The sequence below is a fragment of the Scomber japonicus genome, chromosome 5, assembly GCF_027409825.1.
Source record: "Scomber japonicus isolate fScoJap1 chromosome 5, fScoJap1.pri, whole genome shotgun sequence".
NCBI classification, from domain to species: domain Eukaryota; kingdom Metazoa; phylum Chordata; class Actinopteri; order Scombriformes; family Scombridae; genus Scomber; species Scomber japonicus.
Window position 1 is genome coordinate 12,259,030 of NC_070582.1, and position 26,960 is coordinate 12,285,989.

Genomic DNA, 26,960 nt, shown 5'->3' on the forward strand with positions numbered 1-26,960 from the left:
TTTTTACTTATTAAAGTGCATTAGCCTAAATACGATTTTTTTGTTGTTGTCCAGAAAACATTAAGTTGTGTGTAATATGTGTGATTTTGGTGTAGTGATTATTATATATATTATCCCTTGATATTTCGTTTTTACAATATTATGAATGAAATGAATAATGAAAATAACAGTTTGATAGATATTAGAAATTCGCGTGAATACGAGTGTCAACGTTATTTTCTAGCGGTCTGCACATCGTTGCAGAGTTGATATACACTTTCTCAAAGGTCTTTAGTAGTGGGCTAATAATAAATTACAGTATTTTAGCCTACTGAATGAGAAGAAGTGTTGTTACCAAGGCAATGGACCGAGAGCACAGCTGTGCAAAAAGTCGTATTGTTTTTTTAAATTTTTTTATTGCATATAATTTTCTTTTGGAAACTATAACCACTACATTACTCAATTTTTAATAGGGAGATTTTTTTTTTGTCCTTGTTGAGTATTTATCTCTCAAATGATCTCAGACCGGGTAACTCGCTGCCTGAATTATTTTACTCACTGTTGATTTCATTCATCCTCAACATTTAGCAACACAACAACAACAAAGTATACCCTTCATAACTAAACAAAGGTGTGAGTAAACGTTACGATCATTAGTTTTTACTATGTCCCCTTTCATTGTCAGAAATCTGTTTTTAAGGGGACAAGTTTATGTCTTGGACGAAAACAAAAGCGGCTGCATTAGCCTACCCGTGATCCTCAGCGACGGTCACCATGGTGAAGACGCCAGCTGAAGCCGTAACAAAATAAGAGCTCTATCTATGATATTACGTCAATATTATACTGAATATAACCATAGACTGTATGAATATAACATGGTTGAGCTCTTATTTTGTTACGGTTACCGTCGCTGAGGATCACGGGAGGAAAATGCCGATTTCATTTTTATCCTCAACATTTCCCAACACAACAACACAAAAGTGTCCTTGATAATTAAAAACGATTCAAAAACAACTGTTCAAAACTGGTCATATTCTGACCCTTCATAGCATGGAGAAGGTCATGTTTTGTCCTTTCAAGTGCCTATTTTTTCAAAAACTTGTGTTACTGATTTTGCTGCTTTTATTTTGCCTATTTATTTAATGTTTAAATGTATTTATTCATGACACCTATTTACCTTAGTTCACTTTGTACTTCATACAGAGTCACTTGAATGAATGAATGTTTTTATTGTTATTGCATGTTCACATAAAACGAAATTGTGTCTCCATAAAACTGTCTCCATCCACTCTGCTCAAACACACTCACATATAAAATAGAATACTTAGAAAGATAAAATGCTTTAAAGAATTCATTTTAGTAAAATAATGTCTTAAGCAGTAGTATTGAAGCCCATTTCTGCCAATGTGATGGGGGGAAAAGATCCTGTAAGTCAATATAATGAGGAACTATCTCAAAATAATGACTCATTATTTCAAAATAGTGACTTCGTAACTCATAATAGTAAGATACTATTACAAAATAATGAGATATAAGTCATGAGATCATTATTTTGAAATAATGAGTCATTATTTTGAGATACTTTCTCATAACTTTGAGATACTTTGTCATTATTGAGTTGCTAAGTCCTTGTTTTTGAGATAATGAGAAAGTTCCTCATTATAATGATTTTTTTTTTCATTACATAAGCAGAAAAGGGCTTCGAGACAGTAGAAATAAAATACTAAAAAACCCTAAAAAACAAAACAACTAATAGTGTTTGGTAAAGAAATGTGCTTTTAGCGAAGCGGAACCATAGCGGAACCTTTATCTACTTGATGCGGTATGGATTTTAATGTGGCACTCGCTGGTGTCACATTAAAATGTAGACTGAAAACAGAGTAGCTCGTCAGTGTGACAGAAACAATCTCAGGGTTCAAAGAGCAGCTCAGGCTTTACTTTTATTTACTTTGTGATGGATCATGAGGCGGATGTATTTTACCGGGAGCTCCCAAAAGTGGTAAGTGAAAAAAGCATCGTGAGAGAAATGTTTAAGAAGATGGATAAGTTTAAAGTTTAAAGAGAGTAATTGTAGTTAAGGTTTGTGATAGTCGGCTACATGCTAACGTCAGCGTTTTGTCTGCCACCAGGAGCTTCATGCTCATCTGAACGGATCTGTGAGTTTCCAAACCATCGAGAAACTCCTCAAAAGAAAACCACATCTCAACATTGAACACAGCATGACTGCTATCGGAAAAGGCCAGCGGAGGACATTAGACGAGTGCGTTTCATTACCTCTTTTTATTTCAATTTTTAATACGAGTAGTTGGCTAGTATGACTGCTTTAACTCATTGGACTTTAAGTCTATCTAACTAATGCTTTATCCATCAGTTCGTTCATTCATTTATTTCCTTCAGTTGTGTAGAAACAGTCCAGTAAAAGATACGTAGATGATGTGTCTGTGTGGTCTGTATATGAGCTGTATTTCTGCAGACAAAAGCAGGTTGACAAAGGGGATTGGGGGTCTTTTGTTGAATGGGTCACTGACACAAACATGGCGGTCATGTTCGCAGGTGTTTTCAGGTCTTCAAGGTCATTCATCAGCTGGTGGACACTGAGGAGGACATCCTGATGGTGAGGTTAAAAAAATTATGGGTTGTCGTTTTTAATCCTTTTTTTTTTTAGCAGTAGTAACAGCTTCATCTTTTTCTCTCCCCCCTACCCCTCCAGGTGGCCATAGATGTTATCAAGGAGTTTGCAGCTGATGGTGTCAAGTATTTGGAGCTGAGAAGTACACCAAGAGAGGAGAAAAAGACAGGTAAGCAATGACAATATGTAGCCTAAAATCTTCATGTCGTCATTTTTAAAAGTGTATTGTCTTTTCTTTCCTTTTTCTAGGATTGACCAAAAAGAGATATATTGAAACTGTTATTAAAGCCATTCAGCAGTGTAAAAACGAGGGAGTGGACATTGATGTAAGGTAGGTTGATAATCAATGAGCTGTATTTTTTCCAGTGTGTGACAAGTCTTAGAAATGTATGTTAGCTGAGTGTAATTGGCCTCTACTGGACAACTATAACAGAACACTACAAAATGTTTCATCAACACAAACCACTGTTATCCTAAAGGTTCTTGGTGGCGATTGACCGCAGAAATGGGACTGAAGTTGCCATGGAGACGGTGAAGTTGGCAGAGGAGTTCATGCTGTCCTCTGATGGTGTAGTGGTGGGACTCGACCTGAGTGGGGATCCAACGGTTAGTCAGCCAGTTTGCGACCCACAGAGGTAGAAAGTAAAAAAAAAAGAAAAGAAAAAGTACATTTACATATGAAAAGAATATTACAGCTTGACCCTGATTGTGATGCATCATTAACGTCAAACTCAAAGCATTCACATTCACAGCTTTAACATTAAAGTACTTCTTACAGAGCATCACATTCTCAGAGTGAGCATTTCTACTTTTGATGCCTAAGTCTAATTTACTGTAAGTTGTCTTGAACATTAATGAAGGCAACAGAATACAAAAAGCTTATTTAAAAAGGAGATCATCACAAAGTGTTAGAGAAGTGAATTTTGTTTCTTACTGAGAGACCAATGTTTCCATCCAGGCAGCAGCTGGTTACAGCTTTGACTCATCCCGGTATGAAGCTCAGTGGCTTTTTTTCTTCTTTCTCTTTATGGGAAAATGCCATAGAATTGATTTATTGGCAATGATTGACTTACTTTCCAAAAATAAGACTTCTTTCTTTTTCAATTGCTGGGTATTTTCTTGCTTTAATCAGATCTGAATCAGAGTTTTTCAAATGTTATTTTTGGCCATTGAGTGTAACATTTTGAGGTGCAGTACAGTTGATACCTTCAAATATCACCAAATCATATCAAAACTATTTAGCTCAATAATATTTAGTGAGGTAAGAAATGTCAAAGTTTTTCCACCACCGGATGTTGCTGCACGATTACATCACGTCCATGAATGTTGTTTTCATTTTAAGGTCGGCCATGGCAGAGACTTACTTCCTGCCTTACAGAGGGCCAAGAACTGTGGACTGAAGTTATCACTGCACCTCTCCGAAGTACGAACGTCATACTCACGTTATATATCTGTGGTCACATTATCTGAGAGTGTGTTAATATTACAACACAAACTGTTGCAGGTGCAGTCACAGATGGAGGAGACAGATTTGTTGTTGAATCTTCCTCCGGACAGGATTGGTCATGGCACCTTCCTGCATCCTGAAGTGGGTGGATCTCAAAGTCTTGTTGATAAAGTGATGAAGAACAACATACCATTGGGTAAGAATGAGGTGAAATGACAAATATTCTATGCTTTGAACTGTACTTGAGGTAATTTGAAGTTAATTTCCAAATGTTCCTTTTTTTCCCCCCAGAGTTGTGCTTGACGTCTAATGTAAAAGGACAAACAGTACAGCATTACTCCAAACATCACTTTAAATACTGGTACCAGTTAGGACACCCAAGTGTGATTTGTGTAAGTTTCTACTTGTTTTACTATTTCTGATTAAGAAAGGATAACATTAAAAAAATGTGATACTAGCGTTACCCTAGTTAGAGCTGCGATGACTGGTCAATTAATCAGGAACTATTTCACGATTGATTAATTGTTAACGTCCTTTTTAAGCAAAAAAGCCCAAAACGTGATGGTTTCAGGTTCTCAAATCTGAGAAATTGATTTTTGACTGTTTTTTTTTTGGACAAATTAATTTTGTCTGACTTTTCTAATACCTTTTTGATGTCTTATAGACTGAAACAATTAAGTCAGTAGATTAACCAGTAATAAAATTAAGTGTTAATTGCACCACTTATTCTGATACTAAAATTACTTTAATACACATTTTTTTTTTAAATCATTCAACAAAATTGGCCAGCATGTACTGGAATACAAATATGAAAATTAACTAATTTGATTTTATTCATGGAAGAAATGACTGAAAAAGACAAGCAAACATTTGGTGCCAACATTGTGTAATGTTGAATTTAACATGATGCCATGGACTTAGATACTCAAACATATCAAGGTTAAATAACTCTGATTGTTTACTTTGTAAAAAAAAAAAGAACAGTTGTGTTGAACCGGAGCTGTTACGTAATCACTGGGGAGAAATAGATCACCATTACTGATTTTTATTCTTTGTCACATTGCAGACTGATGATAAGGGAGTCTTCTGTACAGACTTGTCTCAGGAATATCAGCTGGCAGCTTCCACCTTTGGTCTCAGTCACGAAGCCGTATGGACGCTCTCCCAGCAGGCCATAGACTGCATCTTTGCACCAGAAGCCGTGAAACAGCAGCTCAGACAGAAATGGACTGAGTTACATTCTCAGCTGTTCAAGTGATCCATCCAGCGGAGCATAAAGCCAATCATATACCTAACCATATACCTCAGGTTTCAGTTTTTTAAAAAGAACCCTTTCCATAAACTTTTTACAAGTCGTTGTAGAAATCATGACTAACTCAAAGGTCACTCAAAAAGGTACAGTGAAAAAATGCTTGAAATAACTGCAAGTAAATAAATCCTATTTAGTACAAGTGTAAGCGTGATATTTTCTGCACAGTGTTGCACACAACATGAACAGGTAATGACAAAGTAGAAATGTCTGTGTAGTTGGGGAGCAAAATTAAAACAAACTGTTAGGGATTAAAAAAATATTTCAGCAGATATGAAGTCCTTTAGGTGCTCTTCAACATCAACAAGTCTGTCTCTTCCTTCAGAGATATTCAGAGTTCTCCAAAATTCAAACTGTTGATGCCTTGTACCCACACGCAGTCCTGTCAATGCAGCGCTATTTACTGTTACGCCTTCTTTCCAAATTTGCCTTTGTTCTTCTTGAATTTGCCGTGCTGCATTTCCTTCTTTTTCACTTTCCCATGCTGGGGACCCCCGTTGCTTGCGATGGCGTTTCCCCCATCCATTTTCCGCTTCTTGTCACTGTTGGGAGGAGAAAAATAATTACAAACATGTTTCCGAGTACAACTACAGTGTTTCTAAAGATCTGGGATGTTACTGCACCTTTTTATACTGATGATATTTGTGCTCCCTGCTTTCTTCAACACCTGGTCCCATTCCTCATCATCTCCACGGATCCTGTACCTGTAAATGCAGAGGAAGTCATTTCAACTACGTCACATCTTTCTGTAATGTCTACAAAAATAATGATGACCAACACCAAGCTCATACTCACTGTTCCAGATCCATGTCCTTCACTTTCTCAATATCCTGCTTGTGTTTCTCCTCAAACTCCTTGGCTGCCTCAGTCTGTTAAAAGATGGAAAACCAATTCATTTCTTTTTAATTCCTAAAGTGGTTTAAGGGTTATAATGTCCAACATAATGACCCAAAACTTCCTAATTTTACCTACCAACAACCCTAAACCCAAAGATATTAAATTAAAATGTTATCTGCAAATCTTTACATTTGAGGGGCTGAAACTAGGACATGTTTGGCATTTTAAGAGAAATTGTCATCATTTGGTATCACATATACTCAGAGTGCTGAGAGACAACATACCAGATCATCATTAAGGCTTCGGACAGTTGGCTCCATGGTAACCTCTTTAGTTGTTGCCATCTCAGCTTCAATAGCTTTTTCTTGAATGCTGGTAAAGACCTGCGATAGTAAAAGGTAAGAACAAAAAAGCACTTAAGTTGTTGAACTTGTATTTTAATAGTAAGTTGTATGACATCTTTATGCCACCTTTTTCATTATGACTTCTACCACTGGTGTTTAACTCACTTGTACAATCTTCCTGATGAGACGGTTGAAGAGGCCCATGAGCTGCGAGCTTGGGAGTTCAATTTCCTTTTCTAGCTGTTCCACTGATTTGTGCTGCAGTCCTATTCCCAACAGTAACGCCTGAAGAGGAACAGGAACGGTCCATATAACAATAAAACTGTTCACACAATTTAAAAAAAAACCCGACAAATACCTGAGACCCCTAAAACAAGCGAGAAACTTACACACTGTGCTGCTGAGAGGGAGACGTCACCAAGCTGTTTGAGGAAGAACATGCGTGCCACAGACGGGACCAGGTCCATGATGAGGTGGTAATCCACCATGCTCCTCGAATACAACTCCAGACGTTTGAGGTCATAAGGGCTGAAATGACCTGCCAGCTCGGAGCTAGTGAGTGCTGCGGAATGTAAAAGACAAGTCAGTTCAAGTCTGGAAAGATGCTGATATCAGATTAGTGTCGTTCGTAGAGGAGTCTTACTGTTCATCTCCTCCTTGGTCTTCTTGTTCTGCAGGATGCTGAGGGCCAAGCTCGGATGGAAGTTGCTGAACTGGTAGGAGAGGAGAGACAGGAAACGCCGGCGGAAATCTGAACCAAAACAAAAAAAATGTTTAGGAGGATTATAATGATTTTTTTTTTTAAGAATCTCAAGTAAAGTAATTAAAGGTTCACCTTTCCAGAAGGCTGACGGCCACTGGCTCTGATCTGGGGCTTCATCTGTATTCAGCTCTTTCACCATCACACAAGAGTGCTCTCCTGTCAGGTCATTCTATATACACAACCACACAAACAAAGAGTTACACCAGGTGACACATGCACACCACACAAATATACAAAAACATATAAAAGGTGACTGTTTAATACTTACAGGGGTTTGTCTCAAGTAGACTGGAGTATAACCTGCTTTCTTCCAGAACCTGTTGGGTTGCAAAATTAGTTTTTAAGTCTAAATCCACAAAAATATTACAACCTTCCTCCCTTTCTTTATTGTTAAGGACACTCACTTGAGCAGCTGTGTGGTAAGGCCGTAGGAAACTCCTAGATAGTCCAGTCTTTCTGCTCTTCTCTCACTCAGCTTCAGCAGCAGAGGAGGGAGTTCTTTCCGTGGAGTGACCACCTCCTCCAGAAGACTGACAGCCTGGAGAGTGACAACAACACAGCCTCTGTCTTTAATCTGCCTAATCTAATCTCTAAAGTGCATTTTTATAATAGCTACATTTCATATGAGGCATCGATGTCAAATCAAATGAAGCTAAAATTGTCTTTGACTGAATTACCTCACTGCTGACGGAGGTGATTTCGTTGGGGTTCGAGTGTGCGTTCTCATCCATTGTTGGGAACTTGCCCTCATAGTACATCTGAAGCAGTTGGAGCGCTCTGGAGCCGTAACCCATCTGTCCAACAAGTTAAAACCCAGTTAAACACATCCAGATTATTTAAAAAAAACTGTACAAAACACAGCACAGCCTTTGTAAATTCTCACCCCTTGGTAGTCTGGATTGACAGCTATTCGCACCACTCTGCCTCCGGAGAGACCCCCGAACTCTGGGTCTTGGAACTGTGAAGAGAGAGAGTGGAGGATTCACGATTGCATTGTAGAAACAAGCGCTGTAATCATTTTCTCAGAGGCTTTGTGACCTGTGTATACCTGTTCTGACACAGTCCAGGGAATGAGGTCGCCTGAGGCCTTCTTCCCTCTAGACAGACTGTTAAGGATGGACTGCCGGGATATTTCCCCCTCCAGACAAACCTGAGGAGAAGAAGAAATCCACACATCAGTTTAGTCAATGAAGAACTTTGTCATAATAGAAAATAATAATAGACAGAAATAACATGTCCTCATAAAAAGATTTTTCTGCAAGATTTACAAGAGACCCATTATCATCAAAACACACATGCACCTGGATTATGATGAGAGCTTCAGTGTCTTACCTGAACCACAGCGAGGACCTCAGGCAGTGAGTTCTGCGTGGGAGGAACAGGTGGCAGGAGGCAGAAGAGGTGATGGGCCGGAGCATCGGACAACATCTGCAGGTCATTTGGGGTATTCTGGGAGAGTCGGGGAAAAAGACATTAAGTCAGCGCAGATACACACACATGACACAACACTGTGTAAGGTGTTATGCTCTCTGAAGAAATGTGAGTGAATTGATTTCAAGTTAAATGTCTCACCTTATAATGCGATGCCACATAGAGGGCCATCAACCGCTGCAGAAAAGCCTCAGATGCCTTGTGGTAACAGAACAGTGTGTCTCTGTTCACATAATACCTGCACAGTGTGGGTTAAGATCAAAAACAGAAAAACAATGCAACTTAATAGGTAAGTGTAGGTGTCCATGGGTGTAAAAGGACTTCAATAAATCTGCCCAGTCTGGTTTAAATAAATATATAAATTTGTCACTGACGTAGGTTTACATCTGTGATTTTGAATTGATGTAGCGGTACCTCTTACTGATGTCAATTTTAAATACATACTGGTTAATCTTCACACCCTTAACTGTCCACACTCTAAAATAGTGTGTTCACTGGATGGTTGAAGCTTTCATTTTAGCCAAATCTATTGTCCGCCCCAGCTTATTATACACACTTGTTACCCAGAAATGTTGCTGTTGCAGGTCCAGTCTAGGTCATTTTATGCTCTTTTAAAGTAAATAAAGGATACAGGTCGCAGGTCTGTGGAAGGGGGCAGCCAGAGATGAGCCTGGGAATGCTGAGACAATCCAAACAGAGCAGCTCATTCAGCCACTTCTCCACAGCGTCTCCTGGAGCGTACCGAATGGACTCGTGAAGGGTAACCTCATGGAGAGTGCGAGCTGTGTGGGGAAGAGGATAAACAGCAGTCAGTCAGATGTTGCAGGAGCACACAGAACACATTAAAATACTGAGATACCTACCTGCTGCTAGCCTCGCCGTGTTGGTGTTTCTGTTCTCTGCCGACATGGTCTGCTGGCTGTCTGTGCTCTGCTGTCTCAGCTGCTGAATCAGTTTCAGGGAGAGGGAGCGTCCGGTGCCTTCATACCTGCACGGATCAAGGAAAAGAGAAGTCAGAAATACAAATAATGCACACAGTCTTTACCTCATTACAGGTCATTATATCTTAAAATCTATTTCTGAAAATGTCCTTCAGAGTAAAAGCATTCGAAACATATTGCCACATTATCAATAGTTATGCTATCAAATGAATGTAGATTTGGTTCTGTAATTATCATCCGGCTCTATGACTGACCCATTAATTGTAGAGGCCATGAATACCAAATATGGTCCCAGCAGCTTCTTAACCAGAGGCAGAGGGATGGCTGCAGCCTCATCAATGACAAGCAGCTCAGCCTGGCCCAGTTTCACTGCGTCACCTGGATGGATGTACTGTCGGTCACAAGAACAGGGAGAATCAGATCTGTGTGTTTCACTTTTTTATTCATCCCAGCGGAAAACAGAAAAGAGAGGCCTGGTCTCATTTACCTGAATAGTCTGCCGATGCTCTTTGAAGATGTTCACCCGCACCACTGCTTTGTTGAACTCTGGATTCAGTGACTGGATGATTTCATAGTCAAGATGCTCCTACAAATGCAAAAACAGGACATGAAGTGCCATGTGTACAAATAATAACATAGCTGGCATAGAGAAGATGCTCGGGCAGCCTACCTGATACTGCAGAGAATCAAAGCCTTTGAAGATGAACTCAAACATGGTGTGGAGATTGTCCGGGCTCGGTGAGGTTACAAAGATATTGGAGTAGCTGTAAAAAAATAAAATTAAAACATTTTTTAAAAAAATCAGGAAATCATTGGTGACTATTAGAGGCGACATGAATTCAGATGTGTGTGATTTTGAGACACTGTAAGAATATATTTGTACCCAAAAGCCACAGCTCCAGCAACAGCCAGCCCCAGTGCTGCAGATTTGCCTCGACCACGAGCAGCAGTCAGAGTCACAGTGCTCCTCAGGGTCTTCTCTGAGATGGCTTCAATAAACTTCAGCACTGCCTTGGCCTAAAGGACAACACAAGGCTTTATTAGGACTGGTATTAAAGGGTTAACCATAGTCATTCTTCATGATTGACGTGTTTGTTACTTGAGCCTCTAACCTGGTCCATGGTCCTGCAGCCATCCACCAACACTCCCACGGGTTGAGTGTCCTGAAGAGACTCCTTTAGATCCTTCAGCTCCTGTTCTCGTGGAGACAAACCGTCCTCCTGAAAAGGAAGAGAAAACGGGTCAGAAATCAGAGAGCATGTAACCAAAATAATTGTGAAAAGTGCTATGGTAAATGGTAAATGGACTGCACTTACATAGTGCCTCTCTAGAATTCTGACCACTCAACGTGCTTTTACACTACAAGCCACATTCACCTACACACACACACACACACACACACAATGTCGGCATGCTACCACACACAGAGCTGGTGCAGCCATTGGGAGCAATTTGGCAGTTTGGTTCATCATCTTGCCTAAGGACATTTTGACATGTGAACTCAAACTGGGAATCAAACTGGTGGTAGATAGAACTAATTTGAGTATATAAATACCTGAGTCTTTGGAGGAACAGGCTTGATGCTTGTCATGTGGCTGGACATGGGCAGGATGTTGAGTTGGTCATCAATGACTACACAGTTTTTGCAGGATGCAAGAGACAGAATGAACCTAGAAATAGAAGAGTCAAACTTAATATTGTAACAAAAATGGATTTAACTTTACCACTTTGCAAGATACATCAAATTCTATAAAAGCTTGAGCAGCATTTTACCTCTCATTGAACCTTCCAACCACATCCTGATGGGCTTCAGTTCTGTATCGAGAGTGCACGTCCTGGAGGGAAAAGTAGCCACAATGATTTTTTCAAAATCAGATTAGCAAACAGAGCCTGACGTGTGTGGAGAACAAGGAGGGTCTAAACTTACCATAGTCATGGTATACAGCTGCTTAAGAGAGTTCATTGTCCGTAGCAGGATGACCACGATACCGCCTCCTTCTACAGTCTCAACAGTTCTTGCTAAGAGGTTGGGAGTCAGCGCTTCAAAATCCTGCGTGACAGGGAAAACAAAAGCTCTTAAAAAATACACTGAACACATCAACTTTATATGAATCAGTTCACTGTCTGTTTTGCATTGTGGCCCCTCACCCCAGGCTGCATATTTATATTTATTTGGCGGATGTAGAAATAAAAGTACTATCCTATGTTTATGAGCTGAGAGCAATTCAAACTAAAAGTGATTGGCCGCCCACTCTGATTCTGGTTCTGTCTGAGGTTTCTTCCTGTTAAAAGTTAAAAGGGAGTTTTTCCTTGCCACTGTTGCTCATGTGGGAATGTTGGGTCTCTTTAAAGTTAAAACCTGAAGAGTTCGGTTTAGAACCTGCTCTATGTGTAAAGTGCCTTGAGATAACTTTGTTGTGATTTGACGCTATACAAATAAAGATTGATTGATTTCCACTTCTCAGAGATTTTTCTTTAAGATTAAAGAAATGTCTGTACAAAAAAGGAGAGTTTTTCTCCTTTTGAATTCTGTTATTCATCCCAGGAACCCCTCCAATTTTAAGTTTTAGATACTTTTAGATACAATATACTTGTGTAATTGTGTGCAGTTTAGTTGTAGTTAGTCGTTAGTAGTTTCACACTGAACTCATAGCTCCCAATACAAGTGTATATTGTGTCTGGTCTGATTTGATTTCACAAGAACCTGAGTAATACAATGATGCTTAATTAAAATCTCTAATCTAAACATTGAATGTTAAATTTAATGTATTGGTATTTTGAGTTTTGCTTTGTTTTTTGATTGTTTGAGTATTAACCAAAGATCTGTAGCCATAGAGGAGAAAGACTCACCTGTAAGATGCACATGCCAAAAGTGTTGCCCAGGATCTTGTGCGTCTCGTTGTAGTAACAGTAGCGGATGTTGGTTGCAGCGATGAAGAGTTCAAAAGGGTCATCCTGATTCAGATTCAGAGTGCCAGTTTTAATCTTCTTTTGCAGCTGCCTCATGCGCTTCTTCCGATTGCTGTTTCAGAGACATTTAACAAATCAACTCATCACTCCAGTCAAATATAATATATGAGAAACAGTTTCCCCTCTGTGAGGAGTTCACACTCACCTGCTAAACCCAAGGTCTTTCTTGTAGCACCAGAGTACAGAGGGTCGTGCTCTGACGGTAGCTTTAGACAGCATGTGATGCAGAATGACAACCTGGATCACAGACAGATTAAATGAGTCTCATGAGGTGTAATCATAAACCAAACACAATGCTGCCTTTACAGATTAAAAGGATAAGTTCTCAAGTCAGTCTTAAAACAACAATCAGGTGCCCTTATAAACAGTGAAAGAGGTTTCCCTAACTGTAATCATTCCTCCTGTCCTTACTGTACATTAAAATATACTCTTCAAATGTGCTTTCAGTGTAGGTGATGGGTGCCAATATCCACAGGGTGTCCACACAGTCATCATCTGCAAAAATGCATTTACAAGTTGATCTGAATCTTATATATCTGCCACGTTTACAGTCTTTTTAGCATCAACTTCCCTTTTGTGTTTCACTGATGAACTACAGTAGAAATATAGTAAGGGCCAAAAAGACTGTAACCTTGGAAGATATCTACTTGATTTGACTAATTTTGCAATAGTCATGTGTTTTGAGCACATGACTATTGTTTTAAGACAGACTTGAGGAAATATATCCCTCCCTGTTCTCCTTGAGGAAAGATTACCTGATCTCTCCCTCTATCTCCCACCACCACAAACATGGTGCGATGCTGCAGAGCGACTCCATTCTCTATCTGGACCCGGATCCGGTTGTCTACCTTCTTGCGGACTGTTGCCATCGTCTTCAGACTACTGCAAGAAATCAATAAAAAAAAAAACACAGAAATCTACATCAACACAGACCACCAAGTAGATGTTATGTTGTGCAGAAATGATGCAGTTTTAGTAACACCCTCAATGTGCTGTCAACTGAGCTGGAGAAAGAAAAAGAGGCTCAAGCCAAAACAAACTACAGATAACAGCAGCAGGAGACGTAAAAACCTGACGTAACAACTAATATCTAACACGCTGTATCCAAATATGATCGTTTCCGGTTACCTCGCGCTAAACACAAACTAGTTTGGTGTTAAATCTTCACAAAAATCCAACTAGAGTCGAAAGGATGGATTCACACGCCAGCCATCATGCTGTTGATACTCTCACGTGGAGACACCAGCTCATGGAGGACCCCGCCGCTGTGACGTCACAGCCTCGCGACGTTTGTCTGCTAATTATGGGTTTCTTTGCCCTGGTTTTGGTTTGTCAGGTTTGACTTCCTAATTGCCTTTTGATCACTAGATCAACTATTTTGGTAATCGATTAATCATTAAGTCGCCTCAGGAGTGCCCGAAACATCCATTAGTTCCATCATCTGATAGATAGATGTTAAAAGTTGATGCTTTGTATTTCTAGTTTCTAGTTCTATTTTTATTTTTATTTTTAAAATTGTATGTTTTTATGTTTTTTGTTTCCAATTCTTACTGTAAGCACATTGAGTTGCCATTGGGTATGAAATGGGCTATATAAATAAAGCTGCCTTGCCTTGCCTAGGGTTAATGGCTGCTTTAATTGTTAATTGCTAATATCTTTGTTTTATTATAAGGCAGTTTGTCAGAGGTTTGTTGTCATTCAGTGGTTATAACACTACAATGCTGTTATCATTGTAAAAACTACATACAAAAAAATACGGCATAACAAAAAGTAATTTGGATAATCAAAATTTTAAAGGACACCAATCACATGAAATGTGTGTATGATGAAGCTTTCACAGAAAAGTATTTTGAGCATTATTTTGTATTCATGAATTCAGTTTCATGTCAGTTGCAGTACTCTGAAAGGCCACGTGGTGGTGCTGTATCAAAAGCTATCTGGATCTACAGCTTTGGATGTCGTTAGTGGTCCCACACACACACATATCAGCCCATGGTTCCTTTTAGGGACATTACATAAACTTAGCCCAACCCTAACTTTAACCACTGATCCCTAAATAAGCTTTTTCCAAATTGGGGACACACTTGGACAAGCCAGCCCCAATTAACTAGTCGTAAGTCTGAAATTTGTCCCCAAAAGTAGCCTATGAGAGACCACACACACTAAAATATACACTCCACATTATGATTGCTGCACTCAGTCTTGAGAAACTGCACTCTGACACACTGAAGATATGGTTTCAGAAAGTGATTCTGATTTGACTCATACGTCTGGAGTTTCGAAATGCATCTTTTCTTTGTCTCAGTAACTGTCATCACTCCAGATCTATTAATTGTCTTCTTGGTTGGCTGGTTTGACCCGTTTTGACATTTGAAAACTGTAAAAACACCCCAGATATTCTTTTACCCTGAAATGTTGATGACTTTTCCAAAATGTAATATATGTTAAAAATCCTAATTCTGCATGGATGCTGTAAAACCTAAAAATAAAAAAATATAATAAAAAAAAATAGATCAAATACTAGAACAGAGAATTGACCATTAATAGTTGACATAGTGACACTGCTCCACTCTCACAAGAATATACTACAGCAAAAACTCAAGGCTGAAGCATGGGTATGCAACACAACTTTATTGAAACTCTTGAAGCAACATCAATTTACAAACAAGGAAGGGGAGCTCATTGAACATAAAAACGCTTTTTTTTCTTTTAGAACCAAAATGACAGAACCGAGAAAGGGAATAAACTCCCAAGGATTGGACCAGCAGTGGCAGGTGCATTTTTTTTAATACAAAAAAATAACTTATGAAATCTTTCAAGTTTACAGGAATATTGTAAACACAGCATGTGTAAATCAATGATTAGATTTACAGTTTTGCTTGTGTTTCGATTTAATGATTTAATATTTCCAAATATCAAAGCAGGCATTACTTTGATTGAAGAGACAGGAAAAAATACCACTGATGAAGAACAAAAAAAAAGAACATGAGTGAGCTGGGGCAAATGCATTCTTGGATTTTGAATTTTCAGTGTGGTGCAAGTATTTCAGTCACATCTCAGTCACAGTCTCATTATTAAAGGCCTTTCAGGATCGCATTGCCTGAGTGCTGCCTCTCGACACTCCTCTGGGTCCCTGGCCAGCTCCACGCTTGTAGTTCTGCTGGTAACCGTCCTTGAGCAATTGGTAAAAAAAAAGAAAAAAAAGAAAAAAGAAAAAGACACAAGAGACACATTTTAGAAACCACTCCAACTGACAGCAAAGATAACAAAAACAAAAACCAGTGAGAAGTCTGTCTTCATACCCTCTGATAATTCCCATTGGAGTAATCCCGAGGCGTGTTGAACTGAGTCTGTCCATAACCGGAGTTTGGAGTGTTGGCGAAAGGAGGACGATAACCATCATAGCCACCTGGAAAGAGAAAGGCTTAAAACTTACAATACTAACAATACTCCTCATAATACTTACAATAAATTAAGCTCAGACTTTCAGACATGTGCCTCGTTACATTTATGCAATTTTACAGATTGATTTCTGTTCTACATCAGTGTCCAAACCACACTTGTTAGGTAAAAGTCAAGAAACAGCAATGATACTATTAATATCTCTGCACCACTTCCAACCCAGCATAAAAGGTTGAACACTGTCAGATTAACACCAAGGCTGCAGCAGCATGAGGTTAGATATGCACACAGAGATTGGTTTAATAAATCTTAGTCTATAGTCTATAGTCTTTTCTCCCCTAACTGTGAAGGGCAACAAAATAATTATCATACAAGCTCTCCATCCCATCCTTCATTAATGCAACCACATGATTCAAAATATATATATAATGCTAAATACTTTCCATACAGCATGTGAGCAAATAAAAACCAAGTACAAGAAAATAGGCAGATTATTATTTAATGTTTTAAAATCAGTGACGAGAAGCAGGAAACAGTTACGAATATCATAAGGCTCAAGTGTTAAAATTCATCCGTCATGATGTGACCTTTAAAAAGCTACACAAAAACCCTTTTATTCTTTCACTTTCCTCTCTCATGCACAGGATGCTAAATGTCATACAGGCATTACAGCTCCATTTGTAAAATCATCCAATCATGTCTGACTAAAGCATTACTGTAACTGACAGCGTCTGAGTGAGAAACAGCCATAGATTTAAGAGATGGATGAGGGCAGCAACGCTACACGTTTCACATCTGAAGGGTTTCAGTGAAATAAATAAATCAACTTGTGTCTGCAGGTAGTGAACTTACCTCTAAAACCGTTTGATGAGCCTCTGTAGCCGTTAATCATGCCCCTGGCGTTGCGGGGTCCACCACGGGACATGCCTCTGCTATTGTAGAAGGACTGAGTCTGCCTGGCAAAGCCTGGGCCCTGCTGGGTGGGCTGCGGATGGCCTCCTGACTGGTCTTGGGAATGGAAAGCACCAACTACTAAAAAGAACATGGAGTTGGGTGGCCCAAAAAGATTGCAAATTAGTTTATTTTTTTAATGAAACAAGTAACAAACAATCCAGTAAGTGAACAATGAAAATAAAAAGTAAAGTTTTGCCCACCAGACTGCAGCTGTTCTGTCTGCATCTCTGTCTGCTCCACAGGATGCGGGGACTGGTTGCTGAAGGCCTGGTTGTAGCTGTTCTGGTACTGGTTGGCCTGGTTCAAAGCCTCTGTCTCATTAGCTGGCGGGACTGGGGCATTGAGGTTGAACACCTGAAGGGTGAACAAGGGCCACATTGTGGTGAAGCCAAAACCAGAGGAAAGGTCACATGCTCATTAGGAGTGAAGTCCATTACTCACTATTTCCTGGATAAAGTTGTTTGACAACAAAGCCATACGACTGCAATATGATGAGAGGGCACTTCAGGGCTTCACAAGCAACTTCTAACAGCGATCATTAATGCATTTCTATTCAAAGTCCACCGGCAGTGACGCTCAAAAGGTCTGAAAACGGCCATTTCATCTTCATGACGAGCCACATATTCGGCTCTTTGACTCACTTTAACTTTAATATATTTATAAAATAAACATTAATATAAATTAATGTATTTTCTTGCAGTGAGAGTAATTGGTCAAAGAGTGTCATCACAAGTGTCTTACTGTCTGCATTGACTGGAATGGTGCCGCATTGACATTGATGCCGCTGCTGTGAGGAGTTTTGGAAACCGGCTGGAAAACCTGCGTCTGAGAGGCGGGGGGGAGAGCCGTCGAGGGAGGAGGCTGCTCTGACGACAAGGACATGGAGGTCTGTCAAAGAGGAGAAACACAGTGCAAATTACATTCAATTCAATCAGGGGGTTGTAACATTTCTCATTGTCACTTATACTTTTTAAAACTCTTAACAGATACTGCTTTTCACTAAATATGATGTGTGCTAATAGAGATTATATGTATTTGAATAAAGGCCAAATTAGTAGAACTAAATTCAACAGTTCAAAGTGAATCCAAAAGAAATAAAACTATTATGACTTCCATATCATAATTGTGATTTACTATCATAGTTAAGAGATCAGATGCTACACTTAATTCGGTGACCCAATTAGGACTTTCAGCTATATTGCTACTACTAAAGTTTTTAAAATCATACTTTATCGCACGCTTTATTTTCACAGCCATTAATACCAAACATGGCGTCACCACAGTTTCGATGCATTTCAGATACGTGACTTTGTATCCATGAAGCATCCCACACGGGTTTAGCTAACAGATGAGAGACTCTGAGGAGGTCAGAGTGCTTTCTGTTTCAATAATCCAAAAAGGACTTTAGATGCCTGCGCAATGTTACAATACAAATAACACTGTCCACATTATTCAGTGACATTAATATCTCCCAATGTCTCAAACCAAAGAGGAAGTGAAAGGGAATTAAGCTGGTGTGACGACCGTCGTTAGCTCATTGCAGATTCATTTGTACTGGTGGATATTTTTTGGCCAATAAGTTAAATAAAAAGTGTCATAGAAATACAAAAGATACGATATCAACATAACATTATAGAGCTCAGAGAACACTAATCCGTTTAAGAGTAAAATATCCCAATGAGTTCATTTCTTGGTAGTTCTTTAAGAATATTTAAAAGAGATTCTTAACAAAAATGTTTGTTCAGATTCAGATTTTTTCTCTCCCAGATGTCAATATTACTTTTCTGAAGGTCCTGATAATGACTGTTTACCTGGATGGGGTCGATGGATTCTGTCGAGGGCCGAGGGTCTGGCGTGTGTGCGTTCTGATACATGGGAGGCGGTGTGGGGGAGACGATAGGGACCTGAAAACAGAGAGCAAAGATTAAACATGTTCTCTTGTTAAAAATGCTTACTGTAATGAGTGTGCTAGGCTTCAGCAGCATCTATTTTTCATACCAAAAAATAAAAGTCATTGAAGCATGGATGGCGTTGTCTAGCCTACAATGCTGTGTGTCTGCCACAGTCTGGATTTTTCCCTTACAGCACAAATCAGCAGGCCATTCAAGCCATCGCAGTTAAAAAAAAAAATGTAACCTCAAGTTGTTAAAAAATAATTGGTTCCTAAATATATAGTGACCCTGATAATAAGATGACCTACACCTTTTTCTGAAAAAAAAAAACCTTAGATATTCACACTCTCCTACCAGCTCTTGGAAGTAGTCAAAAATTATTTTCTCTGACAGTTAACGTTTCTAAGACTGCCTGTTGAGCTGTTTGAGCTCCTTATCATCTGTCACAGTGGTAGTTGGCAGCTTGACATATTCTGTTTCTGCAGTACAGACGTTTGAGACGCTTTGGACTCATTTTCACCCGTCCTGATGTTTTTTTCCCCACCGTGGCAGAAAAAACATCTGCAAACTCTTCACAAACTCCTGCAGGTTAAACTGGATTAACGTAACACTTTTAGACCTGACTGACTCTAGCATACTCACTATAAACAGACTACGACACTCAGTAGCCTAGCAACATTAAGGCTACAAATAATCCATAATATGAACAACTGTCAAGAGGAGCGTGCATATTTTTGATGGTACTGTAAATCATATCTTCAGGATTTTTAAGTACTCCGGTGTATCATAATACCTTGATACTGCCGAAGCCCTAAATGTGTATTATCACTTACTTGTGTGGGCTCAGGTTGGACAGGAACAGTGTTGGGTTGCGATAGCCGGGACTCTGGATGAACTAAAGAGATCATAGTATTGCACTTTAAATCAACTGTCGTATTTCCACATCACATGTTGGCAGAACAAAAGTTTCTCTCTTTAAAGCCCACCTGGAGGACACACCATCTGTGGTAAGTCAATGTTCTGAGCAGGTTTCATGGGCTGGGCTGATACGATGGCAGGGTCAATAGGCTGTCCGTCAAACTCAAGCATGGAGTCCTGAGAACAGAGATGTTTTAGCGCCACACTAAACATTGAAAGTGGACAGTCATCTCTGGCACAAACGCCTCACCTGCATGAAGTTGTACGTTCCCTGCATCTGTGCCATTAAGTCCTGCACAACCTGCTTCCTGACCAAGGGGTCAGTAGGCGGTACAGGAGACGCTAAGTTCATGGGGTGGGTCTCCATGGCAACAGGGGGAGGGGTGGCTTGCACAGGCTGCTGCTGCATGGCATTAACTGCCTGAGAGTGAGACAGCACAGGACAGGTGAATGAATAACACATATGAATACGAAGGACAATAAAAGATGGACTTAAAGTTATTGAGCACTTTTTTTGCATGTGTCCATTAGTCAGAGTTAAATGTTATTAGTATCAGTAACTGTTACTAGTATTAGCTAATATTTCGCTTCCCCATCCGCTGTCTAAATCAATCTCCTCAGCCTGACTGAAATATTCCAATTATGGTCAACTAGACAGAACATCTGATAAAACAATAATCTGATATGAAGCAGCACGATCAACATTACATAACCTGTTTGAACATGCTGTAAAGAGACTTACATGTGTCACATGATAACAATAACAATTTAATGTTATATAGCAAATAAAGTGCATCCACACTTCATTTACAGCTCATTGTTTCAAGAGCAGCATGTCTCATTAATGGTGCTGCACATTACAGGAGGAGGAAATGTCTCACATGCACCCAATAATCAACTTAGAAAATGACTTTCTCCAGTCTGCAGTCAAGTTCCAAATTGTATCAACTAAAATATTAAACTATAACAAAGTCATTGCAAACATCTCTCTCTGATGCACGGTCCATCAAGGTGGCAGAACGGCCAAAGATGGAAAGACTAAAAAAAAAAAAACAATGACTAATGGATACATTTCCGAGCTTGAACACGGACAAAAAAATAAATCTTTCTAAAAACCATGAAGGACAGTGGGCCTAAAGTTGCTTTTAGTATGCAAAACAGGTTAGAAAAACAAACAAATGTTATCAGCCACTCAAAAAGGGAAAACAAGTAAACTCAACCCCTCCCAAAATAAAAACATCTCTGCAGCATACCTCTGTTTCTGTGGTCCACTCATCCCCCTGCTCCTTTTCACTGCCGCTGTATGTGCCGTCTGGAATGAACTGTCTGTTTACAAACTGGAAGAAGAAAAAGCCAAACATCAGCACAGTGCAAACAAAACAATAAAAAAAAACAAAATAATCAGCCCCAAGACTTCACTGGCAAGAAGAACATTAATCTAACCTCTGTTGTTTCCACCGCAATGGGTTCTGTGAACTCCTCAATAATTTCAGTTTCTGTAAAAGGAAAAAAAAACAATTTAGAGAATGTAATGCTGATGTCTTCATTGCTTGATTACATTAGCTATTTAAAAATAGATTGTTTCATTCAGCATAACTTCAGAGGGGGTGATGACCTGGATCAACAGTCTGCTCTTCTGCTTCTGATGATTCAGCTGCTGCTGCTGCTGCCGCTGCTGCTGCTGCGGCGGCGGCGGCGGCGGCAGTGGCGGCTGCTGCTGCTGCTGCTGATGCTGCTGCGTCGGCGGCTTGCTCTTCCTCCTCTTCCTCCTCACACACTCCATTCTGGTGAGCTGGGACCTGGTCGAAGTACCCACTCAGCAAAAGCTGGTCCAAAGTCTCTTTCAGTGTCTTGTCTTTTAGAGAAATACCAGTTGTGAACTTATTGAAAAGTGAAGTCATGAGAGCAAACATGCAATGATCACATTTATAAAAAGCTACAATAATCAAACTGTAACTTTGAGAGATGGATGAATCAGGGTGGAGAGAACCTGGTTTTATAGATATGTACTTTTAGAAGTGAAGATATTACACAAGCAGAAACCAAATTATGTTAACATCCATCTCTTCTACTAACATGCTAACAGGCACCACACCTCTGCACAATGTTGGCACTGCATTAAGTCCAATGGCACCGCGGCCAAACCTTTTGTCTGAGTTTCTGGAATGTTGTACATTCATTTTAACACATCGATCCCTGTTTAATCACCCGTTTGTTTGTCTTCCAACTATTTTTAAAAAAAGAAAAAAAAGAGAAAAGAATAAAGTGAAGACACTCTAAAAGTACTTCAATAATTAGGAAATAATATTCAAGCACTTGTTTACCAGGATGATAATTATAAGCAGGGATAGAAGCTGCTGCAGTTTCAGTCTGATGTGATGTTGCTGGCAGATACATGCATGTACAACTTTTTAAAAAAGTCAATAAAAAGAAAAATGATTATGCAACTTTGATTAAAATGTTTTATATTTAATCATTATGTAATTTTTAATGGAAAAATGCCAAATGTTAGCTGGTTGGAGATTTTCAAATGACTTTCATAACAGTAAACTTACTGACACATCTGATCTTTGACTCCTGAACAGTTCCTCGAACAAAACAAGCATCTTAAAAATGTCAGCTTGGTCTCAGTAAAGACTTTTTTTTTTTTTTTTTACTGTTTTATGACTTTTTAATAGACCAACTGATTAAGAAAATACCTGGCAGATCAACTGAAAATGCAAATAGTTGTTACTTGCACTTACAAAAAACAACAACCAATCAATCCCTGAAGTAATAGATCTCTAGGATTGTAAATTCATACAACATTGTAACCCAGATACAGGTGTGACATGGTATAGAGAGATTAAATGAGGCCATGTGATATCTGCGATGATCAGATCATGTTTTAGGTTGTCAACTCACCATTTTAATGACACAATATGTGGACACACATTTAATCAGTTTACTTTCAACTTGATGCCAAATTGTCAGTAACAGTGTCCTTAACAGTAACAGGGTGTGTGTGAAGTGAAGTTTGTGGCATCATTAAAAATTATCTATGCTTAAAAAACTAAAATCAAGCTCTGACAGCGGTAAAGTTTCTCAAGTTTATGGTTGATTAGTTAAGTACTATAATAACCATGACTTGTAATTCACTAGAAGAGCCCTGAAGCAAGTTGAGGCATTTCCACTTTTGGCTCTTCAGGCAAAGCAGGTCACTGTTATTTCCTTCACTGCCTCGTGCCTCAGGCCAAGAAGTCTGCTGCTGCCTGAATAAATATCACCCTGAGTCACCGCATGGGCCCTCCTCGCTGAGGTGAAAGGGTTGGTTGGTGTCACTAAGCTGAACTGGGTCACTAGTATCCTAATGTGGCTCCAGAGATCTGACCAGTGGAACCACAGGCGACAGGGCCACTGGCACCCTGCCCCGCTGCTGAGTCAGGATAAGCCCACAGCGCTCAGCCCCCAAGCAGAATGCAGCAGTGCGAGCCCGAGGCCAGACCGCTGAGAATGCAGTACGCCAATATCCCCGAGCCCTGATTATTCACATCACAGCACTGCCCACATGCTGCATTAACAAAACACAATGCACAATCTACATTAACATATTAAGAATGGTTTTAGGCCAACAATACATGACAAGAGAGTATTGTTTACAGCATTTGCCATGTCCATCTACATACTTTTCTCTAGCAGTTCTCAAAAGTATGCGACACATAACTTGTCAATAGCTTTGCATGATAAAAAGCTTTCTGATGACTGCTGTGTCACCAACCATCTGATAAAATGTCCTGCCAACAACTCGCACCACCAGCTGGGTATTTAAACTAAAACCGGTTTGTCTTGAATAATGAATCCTTTTATCAAAACTTACATTTTGTTTTTCTATTGTTTTCATTATGGAATAACCTGATTACTTCAAATCCACTGATTGTTGATCTATAAAATGTCAGAAAAACAGACAAAATGCCCATTGCAGGTTCCATGAGCCAAAGTTTAATTCTATTCCCTTTTGACCGCCTAAAAACCAGCAAATATTCATATCTGAAAAGTCAGAACAATTTAATTTTTGCTCGCTTAAAAAAAAAAAACCACACACAACCGTAATCATCACAATAGTTGCTGATAAAATTTTCTGTTGATCAGCTGATTAATGCGGCTGATCGTTTCATCTGTAAATGGCAGCTCGCACTGAATACAATTAGCCATATCAAGACCTAGACTAAAGTAAAAAAATATTGAACTCTACTGCTTGCAACCATTTTAAAGAGTAAAGTTAAATATGTCTTACATGTCGTTCCAACCACAGCCTTGTCTTTCCCTTCCAGCAGATCCCAGAGGTGTACAGATGCTTCATCATACTGGTCAATCAACCTGCAGGTGTTAAGATAAGTTCAATGCAACCCCTTATTAGAAACAAGAAGCAGCAGAAGCCATTTTCATTTTAATATCGATCCAGATGTCAATCTGGCCAACCAACCTGACGTTTTGGTCACGGTCTGGCCCAACCAACTTGTAGAACTCGTCAAAAGCTGTGAGGTCTGGATCTGTAAGCAGCGGTGTGCCCCCGACTCCCTGCTTCAGGTCCTGTCGCACAGTGTCGTCTCCCAGCCGGTCCAGGAGAAACTGCAGTTCCAGAACCGTCTTCAGCCTCCTCTGCTCAGCCTCCTCCCGCTGCAGCTGCTCCCGCCGTGCAGACTTCTTCACCACCTTCTGGATCTGACGGTAATATAAAATCATATTAATACACATTACCAACAAGCCTGAAGGAACTTTTCTTTTTTAAACAGAGTCATTCTTACATCTTGTCCAAGTCCAATAAACGTCTTCTGCAACTCCCGGGCAAATTCCAAGTTATTTATGATTTCCTGGTATTTGACGAGGGCCTCCTAGAAAGACATGTGGAAAAAGACATTTCAGGCAGAGATTCTCACTTATTTCTAATATTCACAAAGAATAATTTATGTTTCTGTACAGAATGATGAATGACTGTGTACCCACCAGCTGGTCCTGATTCAGACGCTCTCCTTTATCCTTCTTCACTTGATAATCATCCAGTTTGCTCTGCAAAAGAAAATCCAACATGCATTTAAAGGTTTAACGTTTTGACACATATTAACCAGGTAAGTGTTTGCTGTCTTCAGTTTTATTGGAGCATTTAAAGCTGTGAATTGCAGCTGAGTAGGTCACACGTGTTTTACACAAACAAAGATGCTAAGACAGGTTTTATCAAGGAGGAGGAACTGGAATTAATGTTTGTGGTATTAACCTTTTTCTTCTCCATATTGCGGGCCTTCTTGTCGATGACACACAGCACTTGCTTCAAGACTTCGGACTGTCCACCGAGTCCAAAATTGCCCATTGACCCTGGAGCGGATCCCACTTCTGGGCTGGCAGACTGGACTGTCATGTTTGCATTCATCGCTGAGGGCATCTGGAAATTCAAGAGTGTCACGGTCAATTTCTTGTAGTAAGGATGACACACTTACATCAAGTCAATAAATGCTGCATAACGGCTATTGCTTAAGGCTTCATGTAACGATTAATATCATCATCAGTTAACAAATACTTTTCTCAACAACAGTCGTGACATGAAAGTGAAAGTGCATCAGTTTCCAAGAGTTCAAGGTGACGACCGACAGTGGACAGCCCACAAGGTAATCAGATAACAATATGAAACAATTCCTCACAATGAAGAAACTAAGCTGCATTTTGTTTGATAAGCAACTTTGATCATTAATTGATTATTTTTCTAGTGATTTGACTAAAAAAAATCTATGCCAGTTTCAGCACTATATCTGACTAAACCCATCAGCAAACATTCACATTTAACATGGGACCAGTGAAAGTTTGGCATTTATGCTCAAAACAAGGACTATAACGGTTAATCATTTACCAAAACTGTCAATCAAGCAGGCGACTTATCACTCCAGCTTTACTTGGAGTTGTGTCAGACTGCATGATAACAGTGTGCATAAATAGATATGGAGATGTCACAGGGATCAAATATCACAGAGAGATTAAAAGAAACTCCTGCCGACATGTCAATTGAGGTCTGATGTAGCGGTTCTCACACACACAAAAAAGTTAGATTGCAACTTTTACAAATCCTTAAAATTATATCTACATCTCATTAAAAAAATCCAGAAACTAGAAATATACACATATAATTAATCTCATGTCAGGACACAAGATGTCACCAACTTTACTGTAAACTTCTCAAGTGTTTAAACAATAGAGGCTTCAACTCTCCTCATCACACTTGTGTAAGATGAATACAGGGGTCAAAATTGGCTCCAAAAAACTAGTTGTGATGTCACAAATCCTGCTCACAAGCTCACCCTCACTTCAGAAACTCTCCACTTTCAGCTGATGATCATGAAATGTCAAACATACATACTGCACAGTTAAGCTTAAAAATCTAATTGCCGGAACAAGAGGAAAAACGCATTTTTGGGTGATGAGAGGGACTTTAACTAGTGTATAGTGGAGTGAATGGTGTATATGGGTTAAATTAGGGGTGCCTATAAATGGTAAAGTGAGGTTTATAAGCACAAGTATAGCAGAACAGTACAGCTATTCATCACGGGCGGTGTATTATTGATGTAAGCCACCTGTAAACGATACATAAGAGACGTGTTTAGCTTCGCATCAAAAAATCAGCACATCAGTCTAGCTATTTCCTTGAGCCTTGGCTAACTTTAGTTCAAGCTAAAGAGAGAAATCCTGCGCTTCCACCACTTTTTCTCTCTACATCTTTAATAGGAGAAAGGCAGTATGTTCAGCTGCCGGTTCTGTGGCCCCGGTGCTGGCTGGTGTTTTATCTCTAATGTTTGGATTATAAAAATGGCCCTGGCCGTCCTAACATTAGCACAGTCACCTAGCTTCCCCTCGTGTTAGCCAGCAGCCGGTCCGCTATCTCACTAAACACGTAGCTCCGTGTTTCACCCACCTTGATGTTATATATCCACAGGGGAGCTTGCTAACGAAATGTACGAAACGGCCAAGTTGTTGTTGTTGTTGTTGTTGCTGTTGTTGTTGTGTTGCTTTATTTGTGTGTTTCTCTCTTTCTCGAGTGTGGGATCCGCCCCGCCGGCCTCACCGACAACTGAGACGGTGCGAGAGACGGAACGACTCTTTATAAAGGCGAGGGTCCTTTTAC

At 39.6% G+C, this 26,960-nt stretch overlaps 3 protein-coding genes across 6 annotated transcripts; 1 reads left to right on the forward strand and 2 right to left on the reverse strand.

Annotated features, from left to right (window-relative positions):
- Window positions 1-1,856: 1,856 nt before the first annotated feature.
- Window positions 1,857-5,318, forward strand: adal (adenosine deaminase-like). Of its 2 annotated transcripts, none has more exons than XM_053318748.1 (10): window positions 1,857-1,978; window positions 2,109-2,239; window positions 2,533-2,593; window positions 2,690-2,777; window positions 2,858-2,939; window positions 3,088-3,214; window positions 3,951-4,031; window positions 4,113-4,251; window positions 4,347-4,447; window positions 5,122-5,318. In XM_053318748.1, the coding sequence occupies exons 1-10, from the start codon at window positions 1,934-1,936 to the stop codon at window positions 5,311-5,313; spliced, it is 1,047 nt and encodes a 348-aa protein (XP_053174723.1). In that variant the 5' UTR covers window positions 1,857-1,933; the 3' UTR covers window positions 5,314-5,318. The 2 variants fall into 2 exon arrangements, with proteins under 2 accessions (XP_053174723.1, XP_053174724.1); XM_053318749.1 differs by having other exon boundaries at window positions 1,866-1,935; window positions 2,108-2,239.
- A 446-nt stretch (window positions 5,319-5,764) lies between these two features.
- Window positions 5,765-13,853, reverse strand: nat10 (N-acetyltransferase 10). Its single transcript, XM_053318744.1, has 29 exons — window positions 13,779-13,853; window positions 13,406-13,532; window positions 12,796-12,887; window positions 12,531-12,702; window positions 11,608-11,730; window positions 11,454-11,515; window positions 11,236-11,350; window positions 10,793-10,900; window positions 10,564-10,697; window positions 10,351-10,444; window positions 10,168-10,266; window positions 9,935-10,071; window positions 9,603-9,727; window positions 9,371-9,521; window positions 8,881-8,977; window positions 8,641-8,757; window positions 8,357-8,458; window positions 8,192-8,266; window positions 7,986-8,102; window positions 7,713-7,846; window positions 7,577-7,625; window positions 7,381-7,477; window positions 7,189-7,296; window positions 6,935-7,107; window positions 6,711-6,830; window positions 6,486-6,584; window positions 6,160-6,233; window positions 5,988-6,068; window positions 5,765-5,906 (listed from the first exon to the last, which is right to left on the reverse strand). Exons 2-29 carry the CDS (start codon window positions 13,517-13,519, stop codon window positions 5,771-5,773), a joined length of 3,105 nt encoding a protein of 1,034 aa, XP_053174719.1. The 5' UTR covers window positions 13,520-13,532; window positions 13,779-13,853; the 3' UTR covers window positions 5,765-5,770.
- Window positions 13,854-15,266: 1,413 nt separating this feature from the next.
- caprin1b (cell cycle associated protein 1b) lies at window positions 15,267-26,897 on the reverse strand. 3 transcript variants are annotated; one of them, XM_053318746.1, is made up of 18 exons: window positions 26,751-26,897; window positions 25,068-25,232; window positions 24,800-24,862; window positions 24,601-24,687; window positions 24,279-24,517; window positions 24,090-24,172; window positions 21,432-21,671; window positions 21,260-21,312; window positions 21,070-21,153; window positions 20,067-20,237; window positions 19,885-19,993; window positions 19,732-19,793; window positions 18,818-18,910; window positions 17,748-17,894; window positions 17,207-17,360; window positions 16,905-17,081; window positions 15,953-16,059; window positions 15,267-15,822 (listed from the first exon to the last, which is right to left on the reverse strand). In XM_053318746.1, exons 2-18 carry the CDS (start codon window positions 25,230-25,232, stop codon window positions 15,736-15,738), a joined length of 2,121 nt encoding a protein of 706 aa, XP_053174721.1. In that variant the 5' UTR covers window positions 26,751-26,897; the 3' UTR covers window positions 15,267-15,735. The 3 variants fall into 3 exon arrangements, with proteins under 3 accessions (XP_053174721.1, XP_053174722.1, XP_053174720.1); XM_053318747.1 differs by having other exon boundaries at window positions 15,267-15,807; window positions 16,905-17,084; XM_053318745.1 differs by having other exon boundaries at window positions 16,905-17,084.
- Between the last annotated feature and the right edge of the window lie 63 nt (window positions 26,898-26,960).

Excerpts from the sequence above, each read along its gene's own strand:
- nat10 (XM_053318744.1), bottom strand. The coding sequence starts at position 13,519 with ATGGCAACAGTCCGCAAGAAGGTAGACAACCGGATCCGGGTCCAGATA. Across the intron at positions 10,445-10,563 it reads GCTGGAGCTGTGGCTTTTGG|CTACTCCAATATCTTTGTAA; the intron begins GTACAAATATAT and ends ATTTTTTTACAG. Across the intron at positions 9,522-9,602 it reads CACGGCGAGGCTAGCAGCAG|CTCGCACTCTCCATGAGGTT; the intron begins GTAGGTATCTCA and ends TTCCCCACACAG.
- caprin1b (XM_053318745.1), bottom strand. The coding sequence starts at position 25,232 with ATGCCCTCAGCGATGAATGCAAACATGACAGTCCAGTCTGCCAGCCCA. Across the intron at positions 24,688-24,799 it reads GTCTGAATCAGGACCAGCTG|GAGGCCCTCGTCAAATACCA; the intron begins GTGGGTACACAG and ends ATGTCTTTCTAG. Across the intron at positions 24,518-24,600 it reads TTATTGGACTTGGACAAGAT|ATCCAGAAGGTGGTGAAGAA; the intron begins GTAAGAATGACT and ends TATTACCGTCAG.
- adal (XM_053318748.1), top strand. The coding sequence starts at position 1,934 with ATGGATCATGAGGCGGATGTATTTTACCGGGAGCTCCCAAAAGTG. Across the intron at positions 2,240-2,532 it reads CAGCGGAGGACATTAGACGA|GTGTTTTCAGGTCTTCAAGG; the intron begins GTGCGTTTCATT and ends TCATGTTCGCAG. Across the intron at positions 4,448-5,121 it reads GACACCCAAGTGTGATTTGT|ACTGATGATAAGGGAGTCTT; the intron begins GTAAGTTTCTAC and ends GTCACATTGCAG.